This window comes from Cryptomeria japonica, chromosome 7 (genome assembly GCF_030272615.1).
Source record: "Cryptomeria japonica chromosome 7, Sugi_1.0, whole genome shotgun sequence".
Lineage (NCBI taxonomy): Eukaryota > Viridiplantae > Streptophyta > Pinopsida > Cupressales > Cupressaceae > Cryptomeria > Cryptomeria japonica.
This window is the reverse complement of record NC_081411.1, coordinates 668,889,709-668,904,579: the sequence shown is the minus strand read 5'-3', so window position 1 is coordinate 668,904,579 and position 14,871 is coordinate 668,889,709. Positions and strand designations below refer to the sequence as shown.

Genomic DNA, 14,871 nt, shown 5'->3' with positions numbered 1-14,871 from the left:
CTATCTTGTACATTTCAATGACTTCTTGATCTTGGCAAAATCCAACATGGTATCAGAGCTATTGGAGTCTCATTGATTCGTCTTGAAGAGGCATTATTGTGACGTCAAGAGGCAGATCTGAGGAGCATCGTCATTTGGAGGCATCCTAGACCAGATCCGACCTCTCCATTGCGTCCGGAAGGCCATTTCCATGAATTTTGGTTATAAAGTTGGCCTATTTTGGTGAGAAAATTTTTTTTCCCCAATTTTGCTTATCGTACGGATTTTTCGAATATTTTATATATATTTTTCAAAAAAAAAAAATTTCTGCAAATTGTTTTGAAAAATTCAAAAAATCAAAAAAAATCGAAAAAGATCAAAAAATTGAAAAGCAAAAAAAGAAATAAAAAAAAAAAACAAAAAAAACCTGTTTTTGGGGGGTCCGCAGACCCCCCCCGTACCGGTCGTACCTGCGTTTTGCAGGTTGCAGGACCTGCGCAGACAGTACCGACCTCCCGGCGCACGTACCTGTCTGTTCCCTTGTTCTCCGCGTCGAAGATCACCGGCGCCGCACCGTCTCCGTCCGATCTGCGCCCGCCGCCCACCTTGTTCCGGCGCCCTCAGCAGGTAGCTCCGCCGGCTCTCAGCTTCGACGCCCACACCGCCTTCGTCTCCAGGAACCCCAGCGTCTTCCCTCGGCGACCGCTCCATCTGTCTGTGCCGCCTCCACCCCGGCGCTGCTCCCCGCTTCCTCAAACTCTCACCGGCTCCTCCCGCAAGCCGCCTCCGGCGCCGCTCGCCGCTCCTCGGCACCCTCCGCCTCCCGCCACGCAGACAGACACATCCGCCACCTGCACAGTCAGCTCAGCGCGCTCGGCCACCTCATCCGCCACGTCGGACTTTCCGTACAACACGCAGATCAAACCGTACGACACGTAGACAGTACGGACTGCCACATCAACAGCCAAATCACCCTGCCACGTCGTCTATTCCGTACAGTACGGAACGTACAGTCAGCACCCACGTCATCTGTCCGTACGGTACGGACGCACAGTCAGCCAGGCAGCGAAGTTTTGGCGACGGTCATACGGCCGTCAAATTTAACACAGTGTTTTGCTGACATCAGCGCCACATCAGCAGGGTTTGAAAATTTTTTGACCCCCTCTCATTTGCATTTTTGATTTTGCAGTTCAACTTCAAATGGCCATAACTTGCTCATTTTTGCTCCTTTTTGGGTGCAATTTTTTTTGAAATGGGCTAGAATTTCGTGCTCTCCACAGTGGTGAAAGAATTTTTTGATTTTGATGCATGGATTTTTCAGAAAATACAGTTTTTGGTGACTGTCCCTGAGTAATCCCAGTTTTTGCAACTTCAGAGGCTTCGTTTGGGGTCATCCGACCTCCTTTTCAGGTGCCGTTTTTTTTGAAAGTGCGTATTTTTTTGTCTAATTTCACATGATGCTATCAGATTGATGTCATTGTAAGTAGAAATTTTACTTTCAGATCTTGGCCATTTTTGGCTCTCTTGGTACTTGTATATTTGCTTGAATCTCAGTTAGATTCATTGCACTATTGATTGAAGTCTCTTGTATCTCATTTGAGAAGTTGTAAAATTTGCATCATAAGTCCACTTTGCCTTGTTTTGCAAGTGGCTCATTGTAACCGCACTAAGTATAAAGTGCCAAAATCATCACTTTTGGGGGGGTACTTTGATTGATTGAATTTGGGGGGTGTCTCTTGTGCTTTTGTGCTCTTGTGTTCTTTCCTTTTTGCTGCTATGGGTTCTTCAAAGTTTCCTCTCTTAACTCCACATAACTATGCTACTTGGAAAATTGATGCATGGAGTAAACTTATGGAAAAAGGACTCACTCATTACATTGATGGAACTATTGTTGCTCCCGCTGATCCTAAGGCTGATCCAGTTGGTCACTTAGATTGGCTCACTAAAAATATCATGGCAATTGGTACCTTAAGAAAGTATGTATCAAAGGATCTCATTTTTCATATTGAGAAATGTACTCTAATCAAGGATGCTTGGCAAAAGTTTCAAGACTTGTATGGTCAAGTTGATGAGATTAGGGGATATCAAATTGATAGTGATCTCACCATGTTAGATCCCAAGAACTTTGATACTATACAAGATTATGTCACTAAGGCAAATGAGTTGAGGGCACAACTCAAAGATTGTGGCATTGATAAAAAGGATACTCAATTGATATTCAACTTGATAGGCAAGCTTCCACAAGAATATGCAGCATTTGTTTCTAGTTTCCAAACTCATAGAATGACAATGGGTTCAAGCTACAAAATGCCTACATTTGATGCTTTCAATGAAATGTTGATGATGGAACAAACTAAGTTGATAAGCATGGGCATTCTTAAGACTTCTTCTAAGTCTCAAGCATTAGTGGCAACTCAAGGAAACAAAGGAAATCAAGGAAAGGACAACTCAAACAAGAAGAAATGGCAATCAAAGCCTAAGGAAAAAGCATCATCTTCTCCACAACAAGGAGATTCATCTTCTTCTAAGAAAGATAATTCACCAAAGAGAGAGAGACCTACTTGTGCTTATTGTAAAAAGATTGGTCATGAGGAACATCGTTGCCATACTAAGAAGATTGATGAGCTCACACATATCATCAAAAAGCATAACATTGATTTGCCTAAAGTCTACAAGAAGGATGATTCATCAACTTCCACTTCCTCACATTCAAAAGGAAAAGGGCAAGCATTCATGGCTTCTACAAGTGGAAAGACTCACTCTTTTGGAACAAGAAAAGGACAAGCTCTATGTGCTACAACAGATCATACTTCAGAGAGATGGCTTCTAGATTCAGGGGCTTCTCATCATATGGCATCTTCACAATCTATGCTCTCAACATTTGAGCCTTGCACCATGCCACAGATTTTGATGGGCAATCATACATACATGGATGTGATTGGGAAAGGATCTATTGACATTGGGGATAACTCCTTCAATGATGTGTTGTGTGTACCCCACTTGACAAACAATCTCCTTTCTATCTATCAAATCACACATGGCGCAACTAAGAGAGTTGTGGAGTTCACACCTGACTCAGTTTTTATTAGAGACATGGAGACTAGAGCTATCATTGCAACTGGGGTGGTTGATCATGCATCTCGGTTATACTCCTTTTCAGATTTTGTTGATGATGATGATTTCACATTTGATGATTCTACACATGATGATCACACTTATTGTGATGATTCAGATTTTGAGGAGAACTTTGGACACTTGAATTTGGGGATTCTCACATGTAACCCAGTTCTTGAGTCTTGTATTTCATCTTCTCATATTGATATCACATCACCTATTGCACCTGATGATGCAGATAGTGCGACAGTTTTGCCTTCATGTGATTCAGTGCAGCAGGATATACATTGTCTTCCAGCTTCAGATTCATGGGATGATTACATGACAGATATTGCAGGTTTGTTTGTGGAATCCTACATTGCAGATTTGGGAGACATCATTGATGACATACATCTTCTCTTTGATGAAGATGATCCTTCTTCGATTGTTGCGAGGGCACACTCTGACCCTCTTGTTCATTCTCTACATGATCATTCTTTCAAGGTTGACATGATTGTGGATACTTATGTACAGCAGTTGGAGGAGGTCTCTTTATTCTTTGAGGAGACACATGAGTCTTTGGACATTGTTCTACATCCATCTCTACTAGATGTTGGAGTTCCTTTTTCAGCAGTATGGCACAGTTTACCATCTTTGGAAGGGGTATCTTTCAGCATCGACATGGGGACACTTGAGCAGTTTTCAGAGATTCCTTTCATCATGAGTTTTCTTCATACATCTTCCCTTCATGATTGGGGAGACTTCATGGATACACCTTTGGTTTTGTTTCTTCCTAAGGGGAGGAATGTTGTTCGACGTTCGTGGAGCAGTTTCTTCATACATCGAGCTTCTATCATTGGTGCAGATTCTTCATTGAGGGATGATCACAGTTTGACTTCTCTTCTTCTCTCGTATGGGGGGGACCTTTTCCTCACATGGGGTTTTGTTCCTCACATACTTCTTTGAGAGTTCTCTTGTATAGCTTTCATCTCTCTTTTTGGGGGAGGGTTTTTTCCCATTGGGTTTTTCTCTCTTTCCCCACTTTGCGAGAGATTTCATTGGTTTGCATGCATTTGCATTTGTGCATGGGTACCTAACATGGCCTCGTAGCCGGGACCCATCTTGCATTGCTTAGTTGCATTGTAGACTTAAGTGCATTCCCCTAAGTTGCACTTAAGGGGGGGTGTTGGTGTAAATAATTATTCATCATGGATATTATTACACTTACTTAAGTTTACTTAGGATAATGCATTTCATAGTAGTTTGGATATGAGACACTTGGGTGTTTGTGCCACATTGGGATAGTGTGTGTAGGAGAAATTCCACCTCTTATGGTGTTGATCTTGTTATTACACTATCATATCCACTTATTGTGGAGTGATAATTCCACCTTCGGTGGGTGATCCACCTCATGTGGAATATTATATTATTTCTCCTACCTACCCACACCTATTTCCTACCTACCCTTGTTTCTTATTGAGCCACATGTCATGTTTGTGTGCTCATACATATCCCTAGCCTTGCCTATATAAGCAGGCTCATCTACATTGTATGGAAAAGTTGTTGATCATTTTCTATTGATGAGAATACAGTTTATTCTTGTCCCATATTATGTCTCTATCTTGTACATTTCAATGACTTCTTGATCTTGGCAAAATCCAACACAAATAAAACCTATTGGACCAAAATATGCATCTTTGAATAAATTCATATCAAACCTACTACAAAATCAATCAACATTCAACTAGGCAAATAGAATGCCAGAGGAGACCAAAAAATATTTTATTTTGACACATCATATATCCTATAGAACTAACATAATCCACAAAATAATCAATCTAACATGACTCCTTCCTAGGTTGCAACAAGGAATAGAAAAATTCTACACTTTAAAAAAAGATAAACTTATGTGCTTTCTTTTTCACAAAGCTCTATCGGAAAAAAGAAAACTTTATAGCCTCTTTTGTGAGAATCCCACACTTCTATTCAATATCATTAAGTGCAAATCATTTCCAACAGTTTCACTTCTCACTATGTTGCAAACATAACTTCCTTCTAAACATTTTGAGTCTTCAATAATTGCTTCTATCCACCATGCAATATGCAATTCTACAGACCCCCAACATTGACAAAACATCCATGATCACATTACCCTAACACTAAATGAAGAGCGAAGAATTGATAAACTAAACCATCATTGCAAATTAGTAACAAAATGATAAATTGATATTCAGTTCCCAACTATCTAATTATCTAACTATTAATTATAAACAAACTGTTATTCTATTTAATCTAATTTATTTATTCTAAAACTGAACAACTAATGTAATATTCTCCAACATAACAATCCATAAATTATATCATGTTTGTACCAAAAATGATAATCATATGCATACCCTCGTGAACAAAATGCATAACTCCAAGCATCATATAGAAAAAAACCAACATATGCATTACAAAATCACATAAACTATCTATCTTGTACCTTAATAAATAAACCATAACCATAATGATCGATCACATATATAACATAGATAAGTCATACAACCATCTAAAAAGTATATAGAAATGTTCATCCCAACCATCCATCATCTATCTTAATACATAAATCAATAACCATAATCATGCATCACATAAATAACATCCATAAGCCATATAATGATCCATAAAGTATATCAACATGTTTGTATATGACATGTTCAAAAAACATTTGAATAAAGACTTGACAATTCACTTACATTGACAAAAAAACCCTCTCAAATGTAGAGAGAAATTATTCATTCAATGTCAATTTCTTCAATTCATAGTAATTTGTCACTCTTCAAACTTTTTTGGCATAGCAGAGACTTGACAATCACAACCCAATACAAACACAAATTTGAATTTAGTTTAATAGTTAGCATTGTATCAATTCTCTAATAAAATAATTATAAATTTAACTATAAAGCTTTCCTCAAATTTATAAGATGTTTTATATAAATTACAATTGAAATAACATTACAACTTTCGATACAAGTACTACGTATGTAACTTTTGAGTTGACTTCTTAAAGTCTCTGTGTTCTAATAATTTAGAGTAACATGTTCGGTTTCCCATGGGCTTTTCCAATGTACAACGATCGTGTCTGGTCGATTCGAAGTCTTTATCCAAGTTGCAGAAGTTTTGAACATTTCGATTCAACACGTTGGATTGACTATGATTAATAAACAAGACTCGTTTACTTGTCTGCACAAGCGTGTTTGAAAGGTAAAATAATAATACGCAAACTATGTCAATTTTACTTACAAATAGTTTAACATGTAAACTAAATAGTATTTGAATAGAGTATAGTCCGACAAAGACATTCAAAGCGTAGTTTGTCAAACACCGTGCCGTCTCCCGCAAAATAAAAATAACGTTGCGACGTGAAGTGATTGACTGCCTTACATACGTGTCTTCCAAGTAAATTTGAAGTAAACGAGACGTGAAAGTGATTGTCGGACTTACCTATGTACCTTCGTTCCAAAACCTGTGCGAAATAGTGAGAAGATGTATTACTAGGGCTTTGTTCCAATAGCGTTTAACGTTTCAGACAGACAATAGAAATGGCCACTGATAGTCTGTTTGTATGCTATTGCTTCCTTTCAGTGCTTTATATGCTTTCTCTACCTCACAATTGCCATTCCCTGACTGTTGATGGTGGAGACAGTATCGCTTTGGGGGCCTCTCTCACTGGAAATCAGAGCATAGTTTCAAAGAATGGCACCTTCGAATTGGGATTTTTCTGTCCTAATGGAACCAATAACTGGTACATCGGTATCTGGTACGCCCAAATCACCGAGAAGACCATTATTTGGGTGGCTAATAGAGAGACTCCCATCAGAAACAAGCCGGGCGTTTTGAAGCTATCAACAGACGGCTATCTCAAACTATATGATTCAGAGGGACGCTCAATTTGGTCGACAAGGAAGAACCAGAAAGCTATAGCCTCCAGAGCTATCATACTTGATTCCGGTAGTTTTGCTATGTTGGGTGGACACACCATTTCGGAGATTGTCTGGGAGAGTTTCTTGTACCCGACAAACACAATCTTGTCCGGAATGAAGGTGTGGAAAGGCATAAAGCTAACTTCCTGGAGAAGCTCGTCGGATCCAGCGCCTGGACCCTTCTCTTTCCAAATGGATCCAACCCCAGGCAAGACGGACTTTTTGCTCCTATATAATAACAATATTAGTTATTTGAACAGCGGAGAGTGGGTTGGTAACCAATTCACCAACATGCCAGAGATGTCTAATAAGGACTCTTCTAAAATTCTTAAGACCGCCTTTGTAAAGATTTCTCCCACAAGGATGTACTTCACGTTTGATCAAATATCATTATTTGATAGTTTCACTCAGCGTGTAGTCCTCGACAAGTCTGGAGATCTAGCAGCATACAATCGAATTAGTGGTAGCAGCTGGAATCTTATCTGGTCTATACCTCGAGACCTCTGCCTTGTTTATAATCTATGCGGGGCTTACGGAGCGTGCAACAGTAACAATCTTCAATTCTGCAGCTGTCTCGAAGGCTTCAAACCAAGAGACAATCGCGCCTGGTTTTCACAAGATTGGTGGTTAAGCGGATGCGTTCGTAGTAGCCCTCTCCACTGCTCTGCCACCAACGGTACTACCGATGGTTTCCTGCAAAAGAACGACATATCCTTAGCTGAGGAAAAAGCAGTTTCATATTCCCAATACCCAACTCTATCAACATGCACAGCTGCATGCCTGGAAAATTGCTCCTGCAAAGCCTTCGATCACACTAACTCTACTCCTCCCATCTGTAGAATGTGGTTTGGGGATCTGTTCAATGTTCGCGTTGCATCAAACAACCAACCTATCTTCCTTCGCATGGCTGCTACTGAGTTGCAACAATCCATATCCAGTGGAGGCAGTAACCAAGGTCGTGTCCTTTCAATTTCACTTCCCGCAGGCACTGCTTTCGTTCTTGTTTCAGCTTTCCTTGTTATAATGTTTCTTCGGTGGAGGCGTGGAATGCTGGGCAAGGGAGGAGATATGGAAGGTGAGACTCTGCCTGCTTCGCTGAGAACATTCACTTACAAGGAGCTGCGAATTGCAACCAACAATTTCAGAGATAAGTTAGGGAAAGGAGCATTTGGTTCTGTCTTCAGAGGAGCTCTCCCAGACAATACCCTTGTAGCAGTTAAAAAATTAGAGGGGTCTACACAGGTAGAAAAGCAGTTTCGTGCAGAAATAAGCACAATCGGAAACATACAGCATGTCAATTTGGTTCGGCTTTGCGGGTTTTGCACAGAAGGATCACAAAGGCTGCTGGTTTACGAGTACATGCCCAACGGATCTCTCAATTCCTTTCTATTCGCTGGATCACAAAAGCTGTTGGACTGGAAGACACGATTCGAGATTGCTTTGGGCACTGCACGAGCTTTAGTTTATCTCCACGAAGAATGCCGAGATCAAATCATCCACTCTGATATAAAGCCCGAGAACATTTTGCTTGATAGCGATTTCAACCCCAAGGTGGCTGATTTTGGGCTGGCAAAGTTGGTGGGAAGAGATTTCAGCAGGGTTTTGACAAGCATGAGAGGAACTCGAGGTTACATCGCTCCCGAGTGGATCGACGGCTTAGCAATTACTTCCAAGGCAGACGTGTATAGCTTCGGCATGATGCTGCTGGAGATGATATCGGGTCGAAGAAATGTGGACATGAGCGTGAAGGAACACACTAAGCAATACTTTCCCATATGGGCTGCAACTCAAATTCTAAACGGAAACATGATGAGCATTGTGGACGAAAGAATTGCGATACATGCGGATGTTGAGGAGGTGAGAAGAGCTACTCTTGCAAGCCTGGTATGCATTTTAAAGGATGAGAATGAGAGGCCAAGCATGGCTCAAGTTATCCTGATGCTACAAGGAAAGATGAATCCTGATACACAACAGGTCATGAGATCTTTACAGTATCTAGTTGAATATTAGATTCCCGTTGTCAATTTGTTTTTCAATTTTTTTACGCCCTATGCTAAACTTAAAATGTTCAGCTCCTCTCTCAAAGGGTGCCTTCGCGGGTAAGGCTTGATTTGAGGAGGCAATAAACTTTGCATTTTCCGCCCGGGTGATTATGTATGTTAGATTCCCTAAGTGAATTTCTCATATATATATATATATATATACTAGCAACAAATTTGTAATCAAGCATGGAATTTTCATCATGTCAATAACAATTACTTTATTATGACATTTTCAACTAAACTGACTGTCTATAGATTTATATTACCTTGGAATTGATAAAATAAAACAAAATAATAGTTATTACAAGATTAATAATTTGAAATGAGTCGAGTGGGAGGTAAGGCGGGAGCGGGGGTTTCAAGGGAGTCTACTCTTTTTGCTGTCTCAGAGGCCAGTTTTGGGGTCTTGTTATTCTTGGTCTCGCTCCCAAGGATGTTGATTTGTTCCTCGAGGGTGTTGTTCATTCTTGCCTTTTTCTTCTCCTCACCCTTTCTGACTTTTGGCCCTCTTTGAGGGGTTGGTTTAGTGGTTTGGTCCCTCGGATGCTATCTAGAGTTCCTTCGATGTGGGTTGTTTTGTATGTTTCTATCCTCATTGGCCCCTTGGTTGGCTTACCCCTTACTTTTTGGTTTTTACTTCAACATCTTTGGTTTTCTTTGGTTCTACCTATAGAGGTGGCAGTATCTTCTTTAGAGGTGAAGATGGATGGTGTTGGACATGACTAATCTTCTATTGAGGTGAAGGTGGATGTTGCAGTTGAGACTGGAAAATGCTCTTGGGAAGTTGATGATGTGTTGCCTCGCCCTCCTATAGAGGTGTAATGGTTCCATGGGGTTTTGATTGAGCGAGGTTTGTCTGCATAGTTGATCTTCTCTCCTTGTCCTACTGAGGTGGCTCTCTCTCCTATTGAGGTGGAGAGAAGGTGTATGGGAGTATTTCAGCTGCTGCTATTCATGTTGGTTGAGGGAGCCTGTCAAAACCCTCATGGATTTCTTTGTAGAAAGTTTTGGATGCCTTCTTAAAACCTTGTTTCCCAAAATGTGCCTTTAGGATATGCAGTTGTTATCTAGGCCTCGACAAGTTGTGGAAGCCTTGTAAAACCCACTCTCTTAGGTTGTGGGAGCCTTGTAAAACCCACTCTCAAGGTTGAGGGAGCTTGGAAAAATCCTATGTTTCTTGTTTCTCTCAGGGACAGGCTAGATGCTAGTGGTTTTCAAGCGCCCAATTTGGCTAATGTTTTTTTTTTAGGTTCAAGCTTTGTGGTTTTTTGTGGCCTCAAGATTTTGTTACAAGTTATGGGAGCCTGGGGAAACCCTTCTTGTTGGTTGAGGGTGCTTGAAAATACCCTCATTCTTTATTTTTTGAGGACTATTGTTTGCTGATTTAGATCCTCTACTTGGGCCAGCCTCTTTTGTAATGTTCTAATCTTGAGGATTGGATGGTGTTTGATTGGCTATGATTGCTTTGTTTTTTACTTATGCTTTGTGCAGTCTTTGGGTTTTGGGATCTGGATGCCCATAAGTCCATAAGGTTTCAGGTCCTTTCTAAAACCTATTGTTTGCTGTCAGGTAGTCTAGTCTATCTTTCAATGGCAACTCTCTGATTCTAAGGGTTTCGAGGCCCCTTTGAAACCTGTTTTATCCTAATAAAAAAATTTACATTTTTTTCATTTAAAATTATTTTATTTTTATTAGATTATAAGTTTTGTCTTGTTTTTATTAAAGACCATTTTTTTAAAGGTGAAAATGGAAAGCCACTATATTAAATTAATTAATAGCTGGTTCAAGGGCTTCTAGAGGAAAGAGCCAGCAAGAAAACCTCTATTCCTAGCCCAAAATAACAATGACTAAAGTACAAAGCGACTTAGAAATCAGCCTAAGAGCCTATATATCTAAATAAGCCATGGATTGGCCCAGTTAGGACCTACAAATTGCAAAAACATCTTGTCTAAATCGGCCTTAATATTATGACAACTACAATGCATTTACCCCAAAGCACAATCTTATATACACTGCTTTTGTCCATGGAATACTATTTGCATATCATGTGGACCTTATGGTAAATCTACCATAATTTACATTTACAAGAGAGCAACATATAGCTTGAAAAGTCTACACATAAAGTGTGTAGTTAAAACAAGAACCGTGTGCCCTGTATCTATGTGTTTTGTATCTGCCGCATGAGAAAAACTTCCAAAAACTCATTACCATTGCCATCTCAATCACTACTCCATGCATTGTCATGCAAAGGACCTATGTCTATCCATATCTAAACTATGCATGTCAGTCTCATGCATACCGATCACTACCATATTGCCTTGCAATCAAGTGCAAATTTGTCATCACGCTCAAAATCTTTGTCTAACCATATGCATTCTATGCATATCGGTCACATGTATATTGATCTCTATCATATTGCCTTGCAATCGAAGTTGATACCAATCATTGTCATATTTCCTTTCCATCGTCTTAACACAAACCCAATTTTGTATATGACCAACTAATAAGGTACCTATTACCATACCAAAAGTGCAGAAACCTAACCAATGGATGAAATTATAAACAAGAATTCTTGGCCCATGAATGAACAAGTGAGCAACAAAACTGTCACACCAATGAGGTCTTCATCCCTAATTTTTTATGGATCTGGCAGATCTGCCTGGAAGACAAAGCTATGATTTCCAACATTAATAGGCCCAATAAGTACATTCTTCAACATCTGATCATAAGATTCATCTTCTACTGACCCAACATATGTCAACATCCATTCCAAATCTTCTTTTAGAGGAGCCAGGCATTCATATGATATCTCAAATTGAAACGAGATGAGAAAAGCAACAGGATTGTCAACAACTATTATGTTGGTTAAGCTCACCGCACTCATTTTATATTTTCCAAACACCCAAAATTTCAAATCCAACAATATGAACACCTAAAAAGGCTACACGCATGGAAAACCTCCCCTGTTGATACTCAAGTAAGATAACTCTCCCTCATTAAGCTACAGGACACAAACGACACAAAGTGAGGAAGATTTAATTTATACTGATTTTTAGTAGAGGAGAGATAAAATAGTTGAAGATCTTTACAAATGACAACCCTCCTCTTCACTCTGATTACTTCAGTGTATTGGCTTCCACTTAGCGACCTGGGATGTAAATTTAGCAGCCTCCTTGGTTGGGTCATTTTAGGAGTTGAGGCCACATATCCTCTCTTGAGATCCTTCACAGCAACATTCTTAGCATTGAGTCCCACATTATCACTAGGTAATGCCTTCTGCAAGGCTTCATGTTGCATTTCAATGGACTTAACCTCAGTGGTCAGCCCAGTTGGACCAAAAGTGACAATTGTGCCTGGTTTCAACACTACAGTCTCAACACCAATCTTGTAAAAAAACTAAAGTGGCAACCTAAGAGTCTTGCCTGAAGGATGTTTAGGATCTAAAACCTAGTCAAGGGCATCCAAGTGTATGGGGGGCCCTTAAACCAATCAAGGTTGGCTGATCTCTCAATCACGTTATCACCCTCAAATCCAAAGATAGGAGCAAGTGGAATTTTGTCAAGGTTCTACCCAACCTTCTTTAGGTAAGAGGATACTTCCTTTACAATTTCCTCATAGCGACCCTTAGAGTATTTGGGAGTGGTAGCATCAATCTTGTTACAGCAGCAAATCATTTTCTTCACTCCCAGGGTGAATGCTAGCAAAGCATGTTCTTAGGTCTGTCCATCCTTAGAAATACCAGCCTCAAAACCTCCAATTGTTGAATCAGTAATCAGCACTACACACTCAACCTGCATCAATCACGGTTTCTACCTTTGTTGCTTCTAATGAGCATGAGCAACACCTGCCCTGTTTGATTTGTGATTCCTGGCACTCTGTAGATTCCCGTACCTCAACTTAGGAGGCACCAGGTTCTTCAAACAAGGAGATAATAAAACACCTCTCTACTCTCTCAAACGCATCCCTCAAGAAACTCTTGCATTTTTTCAAATAGTCTTTGTTCATATTGTTATGATAAGAAACATCTCCTTAGAGATGACAATCAAGTCAACGATTTATAGAGTTTTTCCAAGTTCACAATCTGCAACAGGCTAGGATATTCATAAATGTTAATAGGTGTAATTGAGGAGTCCCAATTTAAGTTCTCACAACCCATGTTTTCCAGTAGATCTACAAGTTTATTCCCCTCTCTATATGTATGAGAGACATAACATTCCTTAAATGAGTCCAAAGTGCCCAAATGTATTGAGGATATATGCTATTTTCCAATTCGTTGATTGTCTATTTATGTAAGCATCAACAATCAAGGTTGAGTCACCTTGAATTTGTATATTTGAACAGCCTATTTTTTAGCTATTAATCCATTTAAAAGAGCAACAACTTTAGCCATATTGTTAATCCTAGATGGAATGTTGGAGGACTTCAATGTAATCAGATTACCAAGACGGTCCCTAATGTAGATTCCAATACCTGAAATACCCGGATTACCTTTTGAGGTGCCATTAAAATTCAAATTGATGATATTGGGGCATGATGGTTGTCATTTGATCTTTGATCTATTAATGGGCTACTAAGGATGACATATTGGAGTAGAGAAGGAAGGTAACCTAATTTCTTTCCATTCATTGATAGTGAAGTTATCCTATGGAATAAAGGTGTAATTACCATTTATATTTTGAATGTTGGCATTAACTATCTCTGAAATAGATTTTTGTACCCCATCCAAAAGCATCTGTACATTAGACATTGTTTGTCAAAAAAATCTTGTATTTCTTTCCTGCCAAATTGACCAAATAACAATGGTTGGGATGCATTTCTAGATGCATGCAAGTAATGAATTAGAGAACACGGTGGTCCATGATTGGAACATGTCCCATAATGTATTAGGTAGTGGCATAGCTAGATTTAATTTATTCATGACAAATTGCCAACATTATTGGGCAAAGGAACAGTTCATGAATAAATGATCAGCTATCTCCATCTCCTTGTTACATAAAACATAATTGAAAGGCTGAGTAATATTGAGTTTACGCAATTTGTCACTTGTTAGGATTATTTTCTTAAGTGCTAACCAAGCAAAACATCCCTCTTTTGGCAACACCGAGTTATTCGAGCAAAAGGAGTAGGCCCTATGATTCAATTTTTTATTTTTCATCTAGTGAATAGCTTTGTACCCATTTTTAACTGAATAATTTCCATTTTTGGATGGTGCCTAGATCAAGGTGTCTTTCTTGTTTGATATGTATACCTCTCTCTCAAAGAAGATATGCTAAGAAATTGTTGCCTGATCTGAAAGTATAGGGAGTGTTGAAGGATCCTTCCAAATAGCCTTTCCTGAGAAGATATCTACAACACAGATATAATCAAATAACTTTATCCCCCAATTATCACTGATAACTTGTGCTGCACTAGCCAACTCCACATTTTGAATCAAAGGTGGCAGCCCATTCGATGAATCAATCCAAAACTTAATGCTTTCCCCATTATGGACTTCCCATGACACATATCTAGTGATAACTTCTCTCAAAGATCTCATGAAGTTCCATATGGTTGAGCCTTGAGGAGCATCTGAGACTTTTAAGATCCTTGAGTAGTCATTGGTGTCCAAATACTTGCCTACATTATTTTGCACCATTTTTTATGGGGTTTGGAGTACATCTGTCATACTAACTTACCTCCAAAGGCCTTGTTTCTTTTAGAAAGATGTTGCAAACCTACACCCCCCACCTCCTTTCTATTTTCCATATCTTCAAGTGACACCAAAGGTATCTTTTTAGTATCCATCATATTAC

General features: G+C 39.4%; 2 protein-coding genes and 1 pseudogene across 2 annotated transcripts; 2 read left to right on the top strand and 1 right to left on the bottom strand.

The window, feature by feature from the left end:
* Positions 1–6,656: 6,656 nt before the first annotated feature.
* On the top strand, positions 6,657–7,855 carry LOC131856918 (G-type lectin S-receptor-like serine/threonine-protein kinase At2g19130). The gene is made up of 2 exons (XM_059208875.1): positions 6,657–7,645; positions 7,810–7,855. Exons 1-2 carry the CDS (start codon positions 6,657–6,659, stop codon positions 7,853–7,855), a joined length of 1,035 nt encoding a protein of 344 aa, XP_059064858.1.
* A 5-nt stretch (positions 7,856–7,860) lies between these two features.
* Positions 7,861–9,179, top strand: LOC131856228 (G-type lectin S-receptor-like serine/threonine-protein kinase At2g19130). The gene has a single exon (XM_059207672.1). It carries the CDS (start codon positions 7,878–7,880, stop codon positions 9,045–9,047), a length of 1,170 nt encoding a protein of 389 aa, XP_059063655.1. The 5' UTR covers positions 7,861–7,877; the 3' UTR covers positions 9,048–9,179.
* Positions 9,180–12,200: 3,021 nt separating this feature from the next.
* Positions 12,201–13,152, bottom strand: LOC131856917 (elongation factor 1-alpha-like; annotated as a pseudogene).
* Between the last annotated feature and the right edge of the window lie 1,719 nt (positions 13,153–14,871).

Excerpts from the sequence above, each read along its gene's own strand:
- LOC131856918 (XM_059208875.1), top strand. The coding sequence starts at position 6,657 with ATGGCCACTGATAGTCTGTTTGTATGCTATTGCTTCCTTTCAGTGCTT. Across the intron at positions 7,646-7,809 it reads CCAAGAGACAATCGCGCCTG|CTGCATGCCTGGAAAATTGC; the intron begins GTTTTCACAAGA and ends CAACATGCACAG.
- LOC131856228 (XM_059207672.1), top strand. The coding sequence starts at position 7,878 with ATGTGGTTTGGGGATCTGTTCAATGTTCGCGTTGCATCAAACAACCAA.